Raw genomic sequence first — 18729 nt, 5'->3', positions numbered from 1 at the left:
TAGCTTTCTCATTTCTGCTTGGATTCTAACAATTTTACTATCGTTGGATGGCATTATGCTTCATCTACTCGAATGGATTAATTGCCAATCTAAAGTAGGCATTACATTTATGTAGCGCTAACTTAAACTTTACTATTTTGTACCAATTCTCAGCAATTCATTTTTTACAATAAAAATACCAAACCAACACAAATTAAAAGAATATGTCTTGCTTTATTCATATGTTAACTTTCACATTTATATCTAATCCACAAAACGAGCAATCGTTGTTCAAACGTAACCGCTCGACGAAGCTTTTTTCCAATGCATTTTTCAAGGCGATTCGATCGTGGTTCAGTATAAGCCGCCCACAGTTTGCTGTGATCGATGAATACTGCCTTCACCAAATATGCTGTAGCTTTCTCATTTCTGCTCGGATTTTAACAATTTTCCTATCGTTGGATGGCATTATGCTTCATCTACCCGAATGGATTAATTGCCAATCTAAAGTAGGCACTATATTTTTGTAGCGCTAACTTAAACTTTACTATTTTGTACCAATTCTCAGCAATTCAATTTTTACAATAAAAATACCAAACCAACACAAATTAAAAGAGTATGTCTTGCTTTACTAACCTAACAACTTTCACGTTTATATGTTATCTACAAAACGAGAAATCGTTGTTCAAACGTAACCGCTCGACGAAGCTTTTTTCCAATGCATTTTTCAAGGCGATTCGATCGTGGTTCAGCATAAGCCGCCCACAGTTTGCTGTGATCGATGAATAGTGCCTCCACCAAATATGCTGTAGCTTTCTCATTTCTGCTCGGATTCTAACAAGAATCCATCCAACGATAGTAAAATTGTTAAAATCCGAGCAGAAATGAGAAAGCTACAGCATATTTGGTGGAGGCACTATTCACCGATCGCATCAAACTGTGGGCGGCTTGTAATGAACACTCGAAACTGATCGCTTTGTGTTTGCATTGTTTTGGTAAAAAGCTTCGTCGAGCGGTTACGTTTGAACAACGATTGCTCGTTTTGTGGATTAGATATAAATGTGAAAGTTGACATATGAATAAAGCAAGACATATTCTTTTAATTTGTGTTGGTTTGGTATTTTTATTGTAAAAATTGAATTTCTCAGAATTGGTACAAAATAGTAAAGTTTAAGTTAGCGCTACATAAATATAGTGCCTACTTTAGATTGGCAATTAATCCATTCGGGTAGATGAAGCATAATGCCATCCAACGATAGGAAAATTGTTAAAATCCGAGCAGAAATGAGAAAGCTACAGCATATTTGGTGGAGGCAGTATTCATTGATCACAGCAAACTGTGGGCGGCTTGTAATGAACACTCGAAACTGATCGCTTTGTGTTTGCATTGTTTTGGTAAAAAGCTTCGTCGAGCGGTTACGTTTGAACAACGATTGCTCGTTTTGTGGATTAGATATAAATGTGAAAGTTAACATATGAATAAAGCAAGACATATTCTTTTAATTTGTGTTGGTTTGGTATTTTTATTGTAAAAAATGAATTGCTGAGAATTGGTACAAAATAGTAAAGTTTAAGTTAGCGCTACATAAATATAATCCCTACTTTAGATTGGCAATTAATCCATTCGGGTAGATGAAGCATAATGCCATCCAACGATAGGAAAATTGTTAAAATCCGAGCAGAAATGAGAAAGCTACAGCATGTTTGATGGAGGCAGTATTCATCGATCACAGCAAACTGTGGGCGGTTTATACTGAACCACGATTGCTCGTTTTGTAGATAACATATAAACGTGAAAGTTGTTACGTTAATAAAGCAAGTATTTTTATTGTAAAAATGAATTTCTGAGAATTGGTACAAAATAGTAACAGTTTAAGTTAGCGCTAGATCAATAATAATGCCTACAAATATTTAAAAATCAATAGTCATTCCGCTTTTACTTCTATTCCGCATTTTTGCACCCTTCCTAAAAGTAGTTGCGTTTTTTTGCATGACGTCACAGATTTTCATGACGTCACTAACCAAGGCGGCCGATCCTAAACCAGCACCCAAAATAAAAGTTTTGTGTGCTTTTGATGCGTGCTCGAAATTTTATTTTATGAAAATAGGTGCTTGAGCGCCTGACGTCATGCTTGAGTGACAGAAATGAATAAGGTTCAGATCTTCTGATCATCTGAACTTCAGATAATCAGATCAGAAAAGCAAAAGTGATACTACCAACCATAGGCGTCGAAATAGGGTGGCCCGGGTGGGCGACGCCCACCCTGCCGTGAAACGAGGGTGGGCAAAATATGTTTCGCCCACCCTGTTTTCATGACACTTATGAAGTGTTCGTTACAATTATTTCCGTTTTTCTTAAACGCTGGACTATCCAACCAACTGCAGCGCAACTTCTTGTTTTACGCTATGTCTCTCGCTAGGTATCCGACAGAACAAAGCAATTTCGCAACAACGCTGCGTGGAAAAAAATGCGGTACTCACTGCATTGTTGTTGCTACATCAACTGCCACAGCTGGCAATTCCTGGTGAGAGAAAGCCACGTTTGATTTTTTCTCCGAATTTGCGTCGGCAATTTGATTTTTCTCTTTCAGTTCCTGGTCAGCGTAAGGGAATGTGAATATGACAGCATAATGAACATGACAATAAAATAACCGATACAAACTAAAAACGTACTAAAACAATCGCTTTTGCTAATCAAAATGCGGCAAATCCGAAGGCGCCACTTTAAAGATAACAGGTCACAAGTCACGCGCTTTTTAAGTCGCAACGGAAAACATAAAAGAAGTTTGTTTAGTTTAGCAGCGCTCACAAGATCGCAAGATGCAAGAAAGAAAACATCCAACCTATTAAACCTTAATTGCTGCAGCGACGCTAAACGCAGTCTTTGTGAGAAAGACTAACCACACTTGTCAAAATTAGCGTCGGCAATTGCCGAGGTGATTGCAAGGACCACAAGATTACAAGAAAAACCTAATTTTCTTAAGACTACACCAGACTAGGATATTGATTCAATCTTACTATTGCTGGATGTTTTATTTGGGTTACTTCCTACTTCGCCGCCGCTTAGACACGTGCCCAGCTGGGAGATTCTTTTATAAAAATATCACCCTATTTGCATTGATTTAATTTCAGTAGACGTCAAATTATTGTAAGCATCTACTCCTTGTTGCGCCTCGCTTTCCGTTATCTCGTCCAGCTGATACAGCATCTGATGATACCGATTCTGACTAGTTCATCAAACAGACTTTGTGTTGCTCGCAGTGTCCCAATTGTGCCGAAATTATGTTGGCTTATAAGCTTACATAAATCGAGGCGATCTTCTCGCAGGGAGCTATTAATATGTTACCTGTACCTGGTTGAGCAATTAACGTTATTTTATGATAATTCAACGTCGCCATTGGCGTAATTTTTTTTAAAAATTTGACGAAATTAGGGGTGCTCTAAGTTATCTTATGAAAATTGTCAATATAAGCTAATCAATTGAAAACCTGACCGTTGGAAAATGTTAAAACAAATGACTCAATCTAATAGTAAATTCAACCATGTTTAGCCTACGTCATGAAACGTCGAATCAACATAAAAGAAGATAATTTTGTATGTGTAATCAAATAGACTGCAGCGGTATGTAAACGATCAGATAGAAATGAAAACAAGTATTACATGCAAGGCGAAAGTGATCTTACATTGAATATTGAAATATAGTCGACTTTAATTTGTTCACGTCTGCCTTATAATGCGGCTTGCTATAAATTAATCACATCCAAATTTGTTTCTGCGTGTCGTTGTCTTGGAAACAAACTCCGTGACAAGTTCTTCCATGTTTAATTTCTCCGCCAATTCGCAATGACTACCTATAACGGCCAAATTGTTCAGTCGTTGTTGCGTTTGAGTGCTGCGAAGGTAGGTCTTCAAGCGTCGTAATAACGAAAAGGAACGTTCGGCTTCACAGGAAGAAGTCGGCATAACAATGTAAGTTACCAAAGCTGCATATATATTTGGCATTATATCGACCATTGACGGCTGTGCAATGAATTTCTGACGTAGCGTATTCACTGTCACAACATCACCGTCACGTTTGCACCAAGCGAACCACTGTTTGCGTTCACGCAGCAAATCCTTGCGTTCCCAGTCACCATCATAAAATTTGTTTACTTTCGTAACATCGGCTTCATTGTGGGATTCTCTAGCAGCTCTCGTAGCAAGTCTGCCATTCGGTATGATGAAGAAGGGAAGCGGTTAACGATTCCATCTGACGCCGTTTGCAGAATGTTTTTGTAGACGTTTGAGTAGAAAACAGCAATTTTCTTCGAGCCAGACAAATTGTTTTTTCTCGAACAGCACTTCTTGACGCAGTGCGCGTGTTTGTGCTTAATTGTTACGCAATAGTACAATCATGTCTGCCTTTGATATGTGTGGCGCTGCGTGCCACCCACAAATGTAAAACACTGAAAATATTGCGCTTTGGTGAAACGACTTTCAAGAAAGAAAAAAAAACGTTATTTAGCAATGCAAATTTCCATTTGAATCGGTGTATATTGTATGCAAACCAGGGCCCAGGGGTGCTCTCGCATTTATGTTGTTACCTCAGATTTTCATTTTGGGGTGCTCAAGCACCCTTTGCACCCCTGAAATGACGCCTATGAACGTCGCTACATGTCGAATTGGTGTAAAACAAACGTAAATTTCTTATTGGGCATTGTTGTTATGCAATATAACCCGCCGGAAAAATTAAATCGATTTGTGCTGACTCGAACGTTGAATCAACCCAAAATTAACGGGAGCAAGTCTTTTAGGCGCAGACAGTTAGGCGCCTGTCAAATAGGCACGCACACTGTGGCGTCTGGATATTTAGGTGCGGAGCACTGTGGCGCCCGGTCATTTAGGTATATACTATTCCTAGTGAATTCTGCAGATTGTATCAGCTTGGCAGGTAGGGTAATGCTTTTCACACAAAATGTTGTATTGCACAGAAAAATATGTTATGGCTTCCGTGAGTCAAGTTGCTTAAACCGGCAATGCTTTTCACACAAAATGTTATATTGAACAGAAAAATATATTGTGTTTTAATGCGCGTGTTCGGCATTTATTTGTTGTTAGTCGAGGTTTGCGTCGGCGAAAGCTTTATTAATAAATTAATTATTCATGTTTCCGAACATGACTGAGTTCACTTTTAGTCAGGATGCATAGAAAATGTCCTGTGGAGAACTGGAGATGTGCTAATATCAAGAGTAGTAGAGCGTTGTCTCTCACCTCATCTCCACACGCGCATTAACAAAACAACATATTTCTGTTCAATATAACATTTCGTGTGAAAAGCATTGCCCTACATGCCAAGCTGATACAATCTGCAGACTTTACTAGGAATAGCACCTAAATGAACGGGCGCCACAGTGCTCCGCATCTAAATATCCAGACGCCACAGTGTGCGCGCCTATTAGACTGGCGCCTAACTGTCTGCGCCTAAAAGACGTCGACCCAAATTAACTTACTTTCCCCTCCCCGTGAGTTTTTTAATGTGAATTACCGTAACAGCGTGCGCATCTTGTTGCTCACTTTATCGCTACTTTTGGTATTATTACATCACAACAAATCAAACAATGCGTTCGTAATAGACTACTCTAGTATATTTTTCGCTTCTCATTTTACATGTTTTAGTACCTATAATCTTTTCCTATTAAATATTCACAGCAATTGCCGAGGCAATTTCAAATTTTGCAGTTTGGCCTCGGCAACGTTTTTTGCCGAAGTAAAAATATGCTCATTTTGAAGACTGAACCATTGCGAATTTGCAAACATACACATTCAATGAAATCTGTTTGAAAACTCTCGCCCACCCAGAATTCCTCTCTTCTAAGAAAAAATCGACGCCTATGCTACCAACCATACCTATGCTACCAGCCATACCAACCATAACATACCATATGTGGAAGCTTGTAGTTATAAGATAGCCTCTGCAAAATTCTTTTCAAAGCAATTTACCATGTTATACTGTAAGAACTTGGGCCTACAGTGTTTCGTTTAGGCTACAGCGCCACATTGGCAATGTTGTCTGGACTACACTAAAAGGATACAAAAGCATCAAGTGCCATATTCAACATCATCATCCAAGGCATGCGATTGATGCAAACCTTCTGATTTAATTGCTGATTGGAGTATGGTAGTATTTAACAGTGTTCTAAGCTTTTTTATTTTTTTGGCAACCAAGCATAGCTTACCAGAGCTTCTTATCGGCAGCTAAATTCTCGCTCCCGGCAGCTAAAAAAAAAGTCGGTTAAAAGTTTGTGTTTTTAAAAATTAGTTAATTAATATCGTGCTTTGGCGTTCACTCAGGTAAGAACAAGGACCTGAAACATATTTGCAGTTGTATTTAAATGCACTGCTTCCCAAGTTAATCTAGGGCATGAATGAACGCAAGTACAGAAAAGAAAGTTTCAAATACTAATGGAGTGGAGACTCAGACAGCAATTCATTGGTTTTTTACATTGATTCAACGTCTACAGTCTGATTTGCTGACTAGGTTTCTGTTATCCACACTTGGTAAAAATTTGCTTCGGCAGTTTTTTCACCGACAAAATTCACACTGTGTTCTTCAATTGCCGAATACAAATTCGAAGTATAAAGTCGGAGACCAAGCATGGCCTACCGGCATGTTAGTTTTGGAGGCCATTTAACTATTTTTCAGCTGCCATGGCTGCTGGGAGCGTAGAGGCCTGCTTTAATGATGTTGTTTGAGGTATGTTCTCAGTATCACACTCACAACAAGAGAAGATGTCACTCTTTGTTAATGTAAATCTGACTATCATAGTTACGCCAAAAACTCATGCCTTTCTTGGTAGATGTAATCTTGTGGGGCTTGTGTCAACTTTTTCCATGCAAAACAGTTGTTGAAATAAATTGGCCAATAAAAATACAACAAACAATTTATGATAGGCAACACTAAACCTGCCTGATGGCATCAAGGAAGTTGGTACAGTAGCCTACTACATCTAAATTCAAAAGCATGTGTCAGTTGTGTCACACAGAAAGTTGTTCCTATAATTAATGTTTTTTTTAAGGATATAGAACATGACTGTAGTGGAAAGCCAGGTTTGGTGGAAAGTCAAGGTACCGGTACGGTAGTTTTGTTTTGTGCTATTACCATACATCTCATTTAGTTTTTTTGCATCTTTAACACTCAAAGATGGTTAAGATATTTTTGTGCTATAGTTGCAACCCTTTCATAAATATGAATAACAATTTTAGCTTGCAAACGCATTTATGTGGAACCGTAAAACCTTACAACTTTGTCCGGATGGACAACTTTGCCCAAAATTTATGACTTGTATATCTGACCACAATACGGTTTTCATGTTTTATTGGTTTTGTTTAATGGATGATATTGTTAAATATGAATATTTTATCAATTGTTTCAGCAGAAAAAAATAGCTTTTTAAGATTATTTTCATTAAGTTAATTCCAAATGAAAATGCAAAAACTATGTGTCGGAAATTTCACTTGGGGCTCAAAGGTCATTTACCCATGCAGAGTGTTTACTGTTTGCCATATATAAAGCTTCTATATTAATTCATGAGTATGTGCAAATGAATTTTTATTAAATTCAAAGAAGTTTGATATTTTTTTGGGTATTTTAGTCGTTGTGACCCCTTATTTTGTGCTTTGGGTACAACTTTGCCCACTCTTCATGATCACTCTGGCAGCAAACCCCAACTGCCTATTTCTTGCGTATAGCTTTTATAAAGTTTGTACCTAAGGTTATGGACTTGATTGCAGGTCACTAAGAGACACATTGCTGTGATTGGTTAAAATAGCATCATGAATGTGAGGTGATACCTCATTCAGCTAAATATCTAATTGCTAGCAGCTAGCAAAATCAGCAGAAGCAGGCTGGATTGATGGCTATGAGTTTTTCTCTGTTGTTTAGTTATACTTTTTAGGATAAGCTTGCACACAGCTCTGGCTCCAGGGCTACAGCTTGCTCCATCACTAGTGCTGTCTACCAGGTTTTCGTTCCAAATCACCACATTTTGGCACTATATGACACTATATGTGTCACAGAAAGATATATGATTGATGATACTGTTCATAGGCGCCGACTTTTCAAACAACCTTGGGGGGCGAAAAAGGTGATGACGTCATAACCATCACGTTATTCTACTCAATTAAAATAGTCTTTGATTAAGCTTACTGTCATGTTTATATTGACACCTAGGTTGCAAACCGTATTTATTAGAACCGCTGCTTGAAACGATTAGTTTTACGCATGCAGTACACCTAGTCGTAAAAATTTTGATATTGTTAGCTCATAATTGGAACAGTTAGAAAACAAGCCAATTAATTTCCTTTTCGTGCGAGTGAATAACAACGATCAAGACAGTGAAGTTATTGAAATAAAACGCAAAAAATCATAATCTTAAGCAGAGTGAAATTCGGCTATCAGTTTTATTAACCTGGTTTCGCTAATTAATTACCTTCAAAGCGTTAACATCGGCCAAATGTTTTCTCTTCTGTCTTTTATCGAATACCGTATAACTATAAATACTCGAGTATTAGGTGGAGATGTTCGCAAGTGATTTTCACCTCAAAAAGACAGGTTCAACTTATGCATGGGACAAGCTGTTGTCTCCAGCTCGGCAGTTTTCAAAATGAACGCATTTTTGCTGCGGCAAAATCATTGCCGACGTAGATTACGGAGTGTGAAATGGCGTCGGCCGAAGTAAAAGTTTTACATACGTTCATTTGCAGTGATTTAAACTTAATTTTTAAATTTAATGAATTCTTGTCAATTCTAAACTTTACACACTTCTTAAGCAATATTTAAAGCTCACGAGACAAAACAGCAGAAAGAGCAGTTTTAAGAGATCACTTTAGTTTATTTTTGCGTGTAGGATATAATCGTTCTTATTACCGGCAAGTAACATTCCATGATCGTTGAAGTCGATGTCAAACCTTAGCGGCCGCATAAAACAATGATGTCAGGTTGGCTAGATGATAATAGCGGTAAAAAACGTCGTTAATGCAGGCAATATACCAAGACCATTAAACACCTTTTTTTATCGGTTTTCGATTTAATTCTCACACATTGCGAACAAAACAATGCGTTCTGTTGAATCATATTGATCTCACAGCGGGAAGACATCGTTGAAAATAGCGCGTTTAATTTAGCTGGTTTTCTTAATATTGCAGTGAATAGTTACCTGACTATTCCAGCAGCGTAAGTTACTCTACCATCTACTTTGAAATTTTTATACCGTATGAGAAAGCCATGTGATCAACTGCTGTTTTGCGGGCAAGAGCAAAGTAGGCTATTTTTCGCTTTCGGCATTCTTTACGTTCGTTTAAATGATCTAAATCTCTTTCGCGGAGTGTTTTATCTTTGAAACACCACTTGTAATAACCATTTTTGTTGCCCCTCAACCATAAATTTACAGGGGGCGCTGCCCCCCCCCCCCCGGAAGTCGGCGCGTATGATACTGTCGTTCCAGTAGTTGTTTATATTTCTTTGCTGTTTGCGTTAGCAGTTTCTATTCAATAATCAAGTTGATTTCAACATACGATCATTAAGCCTGGAGTGGCTAATCGCGACCATAAAGGTAACCAATTGTATAAAGTCCCTACCAATTGGGCAGAAAGTTATTTTTCTACTCTAAGTTATTTTTGAAAACACTGCCTGTGGACAAAGTTGTATGATAGCTTGATCCACAACTAAATGTGTAAATTATAGCCAAAACACTAGCTGTGGGCAAAGTTACCACTTTCGGGACAACTTTGCTCAGCAAAATAAAACAAAAAAATAATAATGAAAAAGATTACTTCTGATAATTTAAGTTGTTGCATGCTTTAGCACATGTTTTTGCAACCCAGATAAGCCATTGCAACAAGAATTACCTCCTTAACAACAAATAATTTTCAGCTAGCTCATGATATCTGGGCAAAGTTGTACCATTTTACGGAATGTATAGTTATTAGCTACTTTACATTGCTTCATCATCATCATCATCAACCAATTTAGATTATACAGGCCATGAATTAATCCTCATTGTCGAGGGTGTGGCCTGTCTGTCTGTCGAGAACGAAGTCTTCCCCTCCACACTTCGCGATTTATTGGGTTGGCAGAGTCCATGTTCAGGGCTACAAGGTCACGTTTTACAAGTTCTTCCCAAGAAAGTTTTGGTCTACCTTGACCCCGCTGTGCTGCGATGTTGACACATCTGACCTGTGAGATCCAGCTTGAGCTGCGCTCAACGTGACCAAGCCATCTCAGTCTGCCTAATTGGAGAACTTCACTGATGTCTTTTAATTTGAGCTTTGATAGCAGAGTCTCAAACCGGATGTTGTCCTCAGGCCCGACCAGACAGGTCCATCTTACCATCGCTCTGTCATTACGTTGTAGGCGCTTGACGGTGCTTGCTAAAGTAGCCCACGTTTCAGAGCCATAGAGCATGACACTCCTCACACAACTGGAGTAAACTTGTCCTCTGGTTGCAGCAGGAAGTTGCTTGCTTGTGAGGATAGGGAGAAGTTCTCTAAACTTTTTCCAGGCTGACTTGCACCGAGTTATAGCCGCATGCTCACACCCCCCCCCAGAAGACATGGTATCAACCAATTAAATCAAAAGAAGTTGTTATATCTACTTTGTAGTACGGTACATATATTTATAAAGCTTTTGCAAGCAAAAAATGATATAGGCTCCATGTAAGTATTTGTGACCATCGATGTATTTGCGTTCACTTCACAAATTTGTAAATATTTTCCATGCCATTGAAAATAATTTGACAGAAAAAATTAACCTTTTAATAATCAATAATGTTTTCACAAGTTGTATGCTAACTATGTGACTTGTTTTTTGGTTTTCAAATTATGTTTTTAGAAACACTTCATTTTTTATAATAAAAATTAAAAATGGTATCCTGACTTTCAAAGCGGCATAAACATAAATCTGTCAACCAGAAGTGCTTTTATCAAGGTTAACATGTTGTTGCTGTCATCGCATTATTTTTTGCGGATCATTTTATTTGGCAAGTTGCAAATATGCAAATGGACTATATATGTAGTGTAACGAATAGAATTAAGTAACAAAAGTAGATGACACCATTTAATGGCTTTAATAAACTAAATAGGCACTGCGTCTGAAAAACATAGCAGAACATAAATATGCCTTCACGTAACAGCAACAGAAAACTATACTAGCACCATCCTACTTCAACCCAAGCAGCGTGTTAATGGTAACTCAACAAAGGTGTAAAGGAAGACGCGACCTTACACGTCAGCGGCGCCGCTGCAATCAACACAAAGCTTTAAGCAACAGAACAGAACTTCACGACATGTAGCACTTTTAATGCGCTTGTGCAAAGTTGTGGACACAATTGCAACAACAATGACTGCATGCTTTACTTTAAATTTGACATCAGAAAAGTTTTAAAGCTGTCCAATGTTCCCAGATGAGGATTTCTGTGCCAATTTGAGAAAATTCCATGTCTCTGTGAGACAATAAACTGTGATTAGGGAAGTGTTGAAGTGACAACTACATTCAAAAGTAGTGACAACTACAATATATCTTGGCTTGATTCTAAACATTTTTGTTGAACAATGATGGCACCACCACTAGAACATCATTGTAGCTATATTATATCTTGCTATTTTACACAATTTTAAGATTTCGTAGCTTTTACACTCAAATTTCTTATTACTGTGGTAGATTGTATGAAATTTATAGGATTCAATTATTTCGTTGTTAGAACTGAAGTTTTGTTTTTGCGTTTGTCTGATGGATGATGAAGATATTGTGAAAGAAGTAGAATCTATTGTGTATGAAGTGCAATATGCTGTGAAGCACTCTGAGATCTGTGTGGATAACAAAAGTTCATTTTTTATTACAACGAAGGAAGATATAACGTACAAACTATCTGTGACAAACCAGGGAATTGAAGTTGTCTCATTTTCATGTGCTACCACAGAAACACATGACAAAAACACAACTACGGCAATAGTGGGAAAATTTTTTGAAACTGTGTATTCTTTTCTTGACACAGTTAGCCCTCAATACAGGAGCTTGTTTGCAAATTGCTTGGCAGAAAAACTTGAGAGCTTGTCTTCTTTAACAGTGGATTAACTTTTTTCTGTTTCGAAAATGTCTGAAAATAAAGATGTCCCACCAAAGAAAAGCTGGTTGAAGAGTTTATTTAAAGGCAACACTGCCTCTCCCACTCAACAGCATAAGTACGCTGACATCACTATTAATGATGACTTTTGGAACTGTATATGTACGTCTGTTACATTTGATGTTCGAATCAATAAGCTTTGTCAATTTGAATCTCTGTTTCAAAGCAAGCAATTGGAACGGGGTGTTGTCGAGAAGATTTGGATGGAAACAAAAGACTTGCTTCAAATACGTGTTCCACGAAATATACGTTTGTCTTATTTCAAATTCTTGATCAAGCTGATAAAAAGTCAATATAAACAATTAAGTATGTTGAGACCAATGTTTTACCAAGAACTAAAAGCTTTGGACTATTTCCACCATCAGGATGTGCTTCATGTGATGTTAATAACCGATGCATTGACTGATAATGGGAAGAATCTTGCAATGCTGGAACAAGAGGTATGGCTGCATAAATGAGATATTAAGCATGTTTTACTGACAATATTTTTTGTCAGTTTTGAAAAGATACTGTATGTTAAGTTGTTGGCTACTAGCTAGCTTAATCATATCTTAAAGTGCAACTGCACGATGACTTTGATGGCACTTTATCTGAAAGAGCATGTTTCAATCTATAAATACCAACCTCACCCTTACTTTTTAAGGCTATATTTATCTCAATAAAATTATCAAAACTATAGTTTTCCACGCGCTTGCAATTTTGGCCACGTTCCTGCAATGGCGGATTGCATTGCGCAACACGCGGATTATGACGCCAGTTGGAGTCAGACTGAAGCGACAATCGCTTTTGCTGCCACAAAACTAGCAGCATTGTTGTGGCATGGGGCTGTTATCCATTTATTGAAAGCTTCCTTACTCTGCTCCAATCTTTGCATAAGTTCCAATACTGCCTACTTTAACTAATCTTCAAAATGGGATAATGTGCAGAAAAATTAATGCTCTATGGCTGTTCTGACAGTGCCTTTTGAAGTCATTTATTTTGGGATTTTTTCCCACATAGGCTATTAAGCATGCAGATATGCCAACATCATTTGCATTGAATGCAAAGTTCATGTTTATGTCCAATTGTCCTTGCTGAGTAACATATTTGTTTTTGCCAATACTTTTCTCTTTTTTATTTGTGCACGGCTAGTGATAAAAAGGGCATGCTGTTCAGTGTTCACGCCAAAAGCTGTAAACTGACCTGATAAAGTCAAAACTTGAATAACAAAAATTGTAAAAAAAAGTCTATTAGCCTATTTTCTGACAGAGTATCACTCGATCAGAATTGGCTCATTGCTGCATCATCTTGCACAACTAGTAAACAACGTTTTGGTGCCGTTTTCTTTTTTCATTATCACAGTCAAACGCATAGGCTATACCAAAGGGGCCACATCTTTTAGGCGCAGACAATTAGGCGCCGGTCAAATAGGCGCGCACATTGTGGCGTCTGGATATTTAGGTGCGGAGCACTGTGGCACTCGTTCATTTAGGTGCTGATCCTAGTAAAGTTTGCAGATTGTATCAGCTTGGCAGGTAGGGCAATGCTTTTCACATAAAATGTTGTATTGAACAGAAACATACGTTGTTTTGTCAGTGCGCGTGAAGAGATGAGGTGCCAGACAACGCTCTACTAATCTTGGTATTAGCACATCTCCACAAGACATTTGTTATGCATCCTGAACACCGGTTGCAGCCAGATGGAATTTTACTTAATCTGTTATTTTTCGCAATTACTTCTACTCGGGATGGATTGGTCGACCGGTTGTGTTGTGAGTAGGCTACGTATGAGAGAACGCTTTACAACATGAGTAGTAATACATTTCTATAGAGCATATGAACCCTGACTACAAGTTGCAACTCGTTATTAAACCTAGTCGGGGTTTTACGGAAAACTAAGTTACTCTGTAATATTGGAAACGTGCCTTCACTCAAGCCTACCACCTGCTTAAATATAGGCTACGGTATATTTTTTACTGATGTTTAGTGTACCGGTAGTTATTATTTGACTCACTAAAAGTGAACTCAGTTATGTTCGGAAACTTGAATAATTTATTGATAAAGCTTTTGCCGACGCAAACCTGGACTAACAACAAATAAATGCCGAACACGCGCATTAAAAAAGCAATATATTTTTCTGTTCAATATGAGATTTAGTGTGAAAAGCATTGCTGGTTTAAGCAGCTTTACTGACGGAAGTCATGGCATATTTTTCTATTCAATACAACATTTTGTGTGAAAAGCATTGCCCTACATGCCAAGCTGATAGGATGCAACCTAATTCGTACTATGAACAATTCGTACCGTCAGTTCGTACCTTGAAAAGGTCGAGAGAAAAAATTGAAAAAAGCTAAAATCACTGACCGCAGTTTCCGCAGCATTTTAAAATTTTCCGCAAACAAACAAAAACTCTTAGGATCATTAACAGAAATTTCAAAATGTTTGCGGAAACTCCGATCAACCCTAAACCTTCTCTTCTTTGTCAAAATAAAATAACTTCTTCCTTGTCTTTTAAAATCATCATCATCATCATAATCCATCGTCGGTTTGCTCCCCACTAGTGGGACTGGGGGTGGCCGATTGTTTCCGCGCAGCAATTGTTTTAATCCCTTTTCTCCATTTCACCCTGTCTCTTGCATCTTCCTCCTTCAGTCCGACTTTTTTAAATTCATCCTTCACTTGTTGTTTCCACGTTCTTCTTGGACGACCGCGTTTCCTCTTCCCATCCACCTTTAGATCTAGTGCCTTTCTAAGAAAACTTCCTTCCTCCCTCCTTATCACATGTCCATACCATCTTACTCCATTTGCCCTTGCCAGTTGGTCTATGGTCTCTTTCATCTCTAGCATATCCAACAATTCTTCAGTCCTTTTTTCCCTTCTCGTTTTCACCCCACACATTGCTCTTACCATTGACCTTTCCGTTCTTCTCAGGATTGCCAGTTCACTCTCTCTCAATATCCATGTCTCGCTACCATATAGCATTGCGGGCCGCACACAGCTCCGATATACTTTCCCTTTCATCCTTAGTGAGAATTTTCTGCCATACAACATTTCCCCACATTCCCTGAACTTTGCCCAGCCCAATCTTGCCCTTGTTGTCACCGCTGCTTCACATCCACCACTTCCATTTATCCGATCACCCAGATAACAGAAGTCTGTCACTGTTTCGATGCCATGGCAGAACTCATCATCATGGCCTTCCACTTCATTCCTTCCTTTACTGCATTTCCCACAAACAAAACACTTCGCCAATCTTGTTGCGGCTCTCTTGACATTAGCACATCTTGCATGTACCCACTTTCCACATTCCTTGCATTGCATTGAATTTCTCATCACTCTCTTGCCACATATTCCACAGGGATCTACTTTGCTCTCAACAACTGTTCCTTCTGCTCCACTCACCATCACTTTTGTTTTTTCAAGATTCACCTTCATACCCTTGGTTTCAAATGCTTCTTTCCATTTCTCAAACTTTCTCTCCAGTCCCTCCATACTATTACTTGTCAAGACCAGGTCGTCTGCATACAAAATTTCACTCAATAAGCCCTCCCTCACTCCTTCAGTTACAACGTCAACCACAATAGCAAATATCAGAGGTGACAAAACTGATCCTTGGTGTACACCAACCTTCACAAAAAACTCGTTTGAATAATTTGATCCAACTCTCACTTTTGTTCTTGCATCCTCATACATAGACATCACAGCTCTCACTAATACCTCCGGTATACCTCTTTTCCTCATTGCCCACTCCATCACTTTCCTTGGTACTCTGTCAAATGCCTTTTCTAAGTCGACGAAACACATATATAGTTTTCTCTGCTTCTCTCGGTGTTCCTCCTGCATTCTTCTCAATATAAACAGAGCATCCACTGTACCTTTTCCACTGTAAAATGTTTGCGGAAACTTCGATCAACCCTAACCCTTTTAAAATATTTGCAGAAACTGCGACCAGCGACTTCGGCAAACTCTTAGGATCATTACCGAAAATTAAAAAATGTTTGCTGAAACTGCAGAAAAACAGAAACTGCAATCAGCGACTTCGGCTTTGTTCTATTTTTTTCTCTCAATTTTTTCAGTTTGGTTGTTTGCGGAAACACCCTAACTCTAAACCCTAACCCTTTTAAAATGTTTGTGGAAACTCCGATTGACCCTAACCCTTTTAAAATGTTTGCGGAAACTGCAATCAGTGACTTTGGCAAACTCTTAGGATCATTACCAAAAATTTTTAAATGTTTGCGGAAACTGCAGAAAAACGGAAACTGCGATCAGCAATGTTCAATTTTTTTCTCCCAATCTTTTCAATTTGTTTGTTTGCGGATACCGATACTCCGATACTCTAATCCAGTGTTTCCCAACCTGGGGGTACATTACCCCCGGGGGGTAATTTGCCTGTTTTTGGAAGGTAACGAGATCGGAGGTTGTAAACTTTATAAAAGCGAAGGAATGGAACAGTCGTCTTTACAAGGAACTGTGCAAGAAGATGGGAGAAATATACAAAGTATTACTGTACCACACACTGTCTTGGTACGTACGATGGCTGTCTCATGGCAAAGGATAACCCGCCTGGTCGAACTTCTTGAGGCTGTCCATGTTTTTCTGATAGAAAAGAAGTCCGACTTGACTGAATACTTCTCTAACCAACAGTGGATTTCCCAGCTGTGCTACCTGGCTGATATCTTTGGTGAATCGAACAAAGGCAATCTTTTAATTCAAGGCAAGAATGTAACTGTGATCGACACCAAAGTAGCCGGAGCAGCATTTATCGCAAATGTTAAATTGTGGAACAAGCGAGTTGGAAGAAGCACAGTTTTAGACGTTTGACATGTATCTCGGAGGCAATGGACTTGAGTTGACAGCGGCGTTGAAGAAGGACATAGCTGACCACTTAGGCCAGCTAGCCAAGAAGATGGACAACTACTTTCCGAATTTGAACATGGCTAGTTTTCAATGGTGCACTGAGCCCTTCACATGTGATGACAGCCAGGTGGATGATGACGACTTTTCGGCCAAAGAAGAATTTATCACTTTCCGAATTAACAAAGCGTTGAAACTTGATTTCAATGAGAAAGGCTTAGAAACCTTCTGGTTTAGCAGACTCCAGGACGCACCAACATTAGCGACACGGGCATTAAATATCCTGACATCTTTTTCAACAACGTATCGCTGTGAACAAGCATTTTTAACTGTCTTGGGAAGGAAGACAAAGAAGCGCAATCGCCAGGATGTCAAAAGCGACACAAGAATTGTCCTCTGTAGCCTACCACAAAGCCCAGGATCACAAAGCTGGCGCCTGAAGTCCAGGCCTGACCTTCGCATTGAATGTTTACCACGCATTGTTATCTTGTATTCAGTATTGTATTGCATTTTGATTGTCATAGTTAGCCCTTTGAAATACATAGCAATAAACATTTTTGTTTTTGAAAATTGATCATGGGGGTAATTGGCTCACTTCAGGGTGGAGATTAGGGTAACAGTCAAAAAAAGGTTGGGAACCACTGCTCTAATCCTAACCCTTTTAAAATGTTTGCGGAAATTATGATCAGTAACTTCGGCTTTTTTTAATTTTTGCTCTTGATCTTTTCAAGGTACGAACTGATGGTACGAATTGTTCATGGTACGAATTAGGTTGCACCCAAGCTGATACAATCTGCAGACTTTACTAGGAATAGCACCTAAATGAACGGGCGCCACAGTGCTCCGCACCTAAATATTCAGACGCCACAGTGTGCGCGTCTATTTGACTGGCGCCTAACTGTTTGCGCCTAAAAGACTTGTTCCCATACCAAATCATGTCAAATCTGGAGGGAGCCGCTTCAGAGGAGCTAAAGAGCCGCATGCGGCTCCGGAGCCGCAGGTTGCCGACCACTGTCCTAGAGAAAGGTTGTTTTTTGCTGCTTCAATCTTGTTGCACGTGCTTTTTATGTGATTACCAACTTGTCAGTTGCTTCGGAAACTTTATTATTCTCTGCTTGCTTCATGGAATTTTGTGTTTTGGCCTACTTTATCATCAATATGTTTTTTTTTTGTGCGTATGCTGTTGTTGAAGCGTGGGAACGTTTCAATTATTATTTTCTCTTGTAAGCTTATTTTAAATGGCAAAATCGTAATTTCCGTAGGGTGGCAATTGACTAGTAGACCGTATGGTCGTCTCGTTGTCTCCCTGTCGGTATGGGAACTTGTGTAACTTTTGTACTGTGTATTTTGCATATTTCAAACATGTACCTATGTTCCTGTTACTGACAAATAAAACATTGATTGATTGATTGATTGATTGAAGGCAGGTAGTGTAGGCTCTTTGCAATCTCACGTTTGAAAAAAATAAGCCAGGTTTGTTGACTTATCCATTGAAATTGTTGGTTAAGGGACAGACCAAAGCTGTCATAGGCCCATGCGAGGTAAGGTACGGTACGTCTTAAAAAATGTTATGTGACATTCAAACCACGAAATCGAGCAGTGTGTAAGGGTGCTTAACGGCATGGCTGAGAGCACCTCTTGCATCATTGTGTTGGACGACTTTCATGCAATGGTCAATTCAGCAGTCCTACAAACCTTCTTCAGGGTTGATAGGAAGAATTGGGAAAAGATGGCAAGCCCAGAGGACGCGAGGGAAAGTT

The 18729-nt window shown here is 38.8% G+C and overlaps 1 protein-coding gene across 1 annotated transcript in view; it reads left to right on the top strand.

Annotated features, from left to right (window-relative positions):
• LOC145780769 (tuberin-like) overlaps window positions 1-18729 on the top strand; it is a 31666-nt gene that overhangs the window by 3615 nt on the left and 9322 nt on the right. Inside the window, exon 2 of the mRNA XM_082592399.1 lies at window positions 7035-7089. Within this exon, the coding sequence (XP_082448525.1) occupies window positions 7045-7089 (45 nt within the window). The 5' untranslated portion in view covers window positions 7035-7044. The remainder of the gene's footprint in view (window positions 1-7034; window positions 7090-18729) is intronic.

Source organism: Aplidium turbinatum, chromosome 12 (assembly GCF_918807975.1).
Source record: "Aplidium turbinatum chromosome 12, kaAplTurb1.1, whole genome shotgun sequence".
NCBI lineage: Eukaryota > Metazoa > Chordata > Ascidiacea > Aplousobranchia > Polyclinidae > Aplidium > Aplidium turbinatum.
The sequence above is the reverse complement of the archived record's forward strand: the minus strand, read 5'-3'. Positions and strand labels throughout refer to the sequence as shown.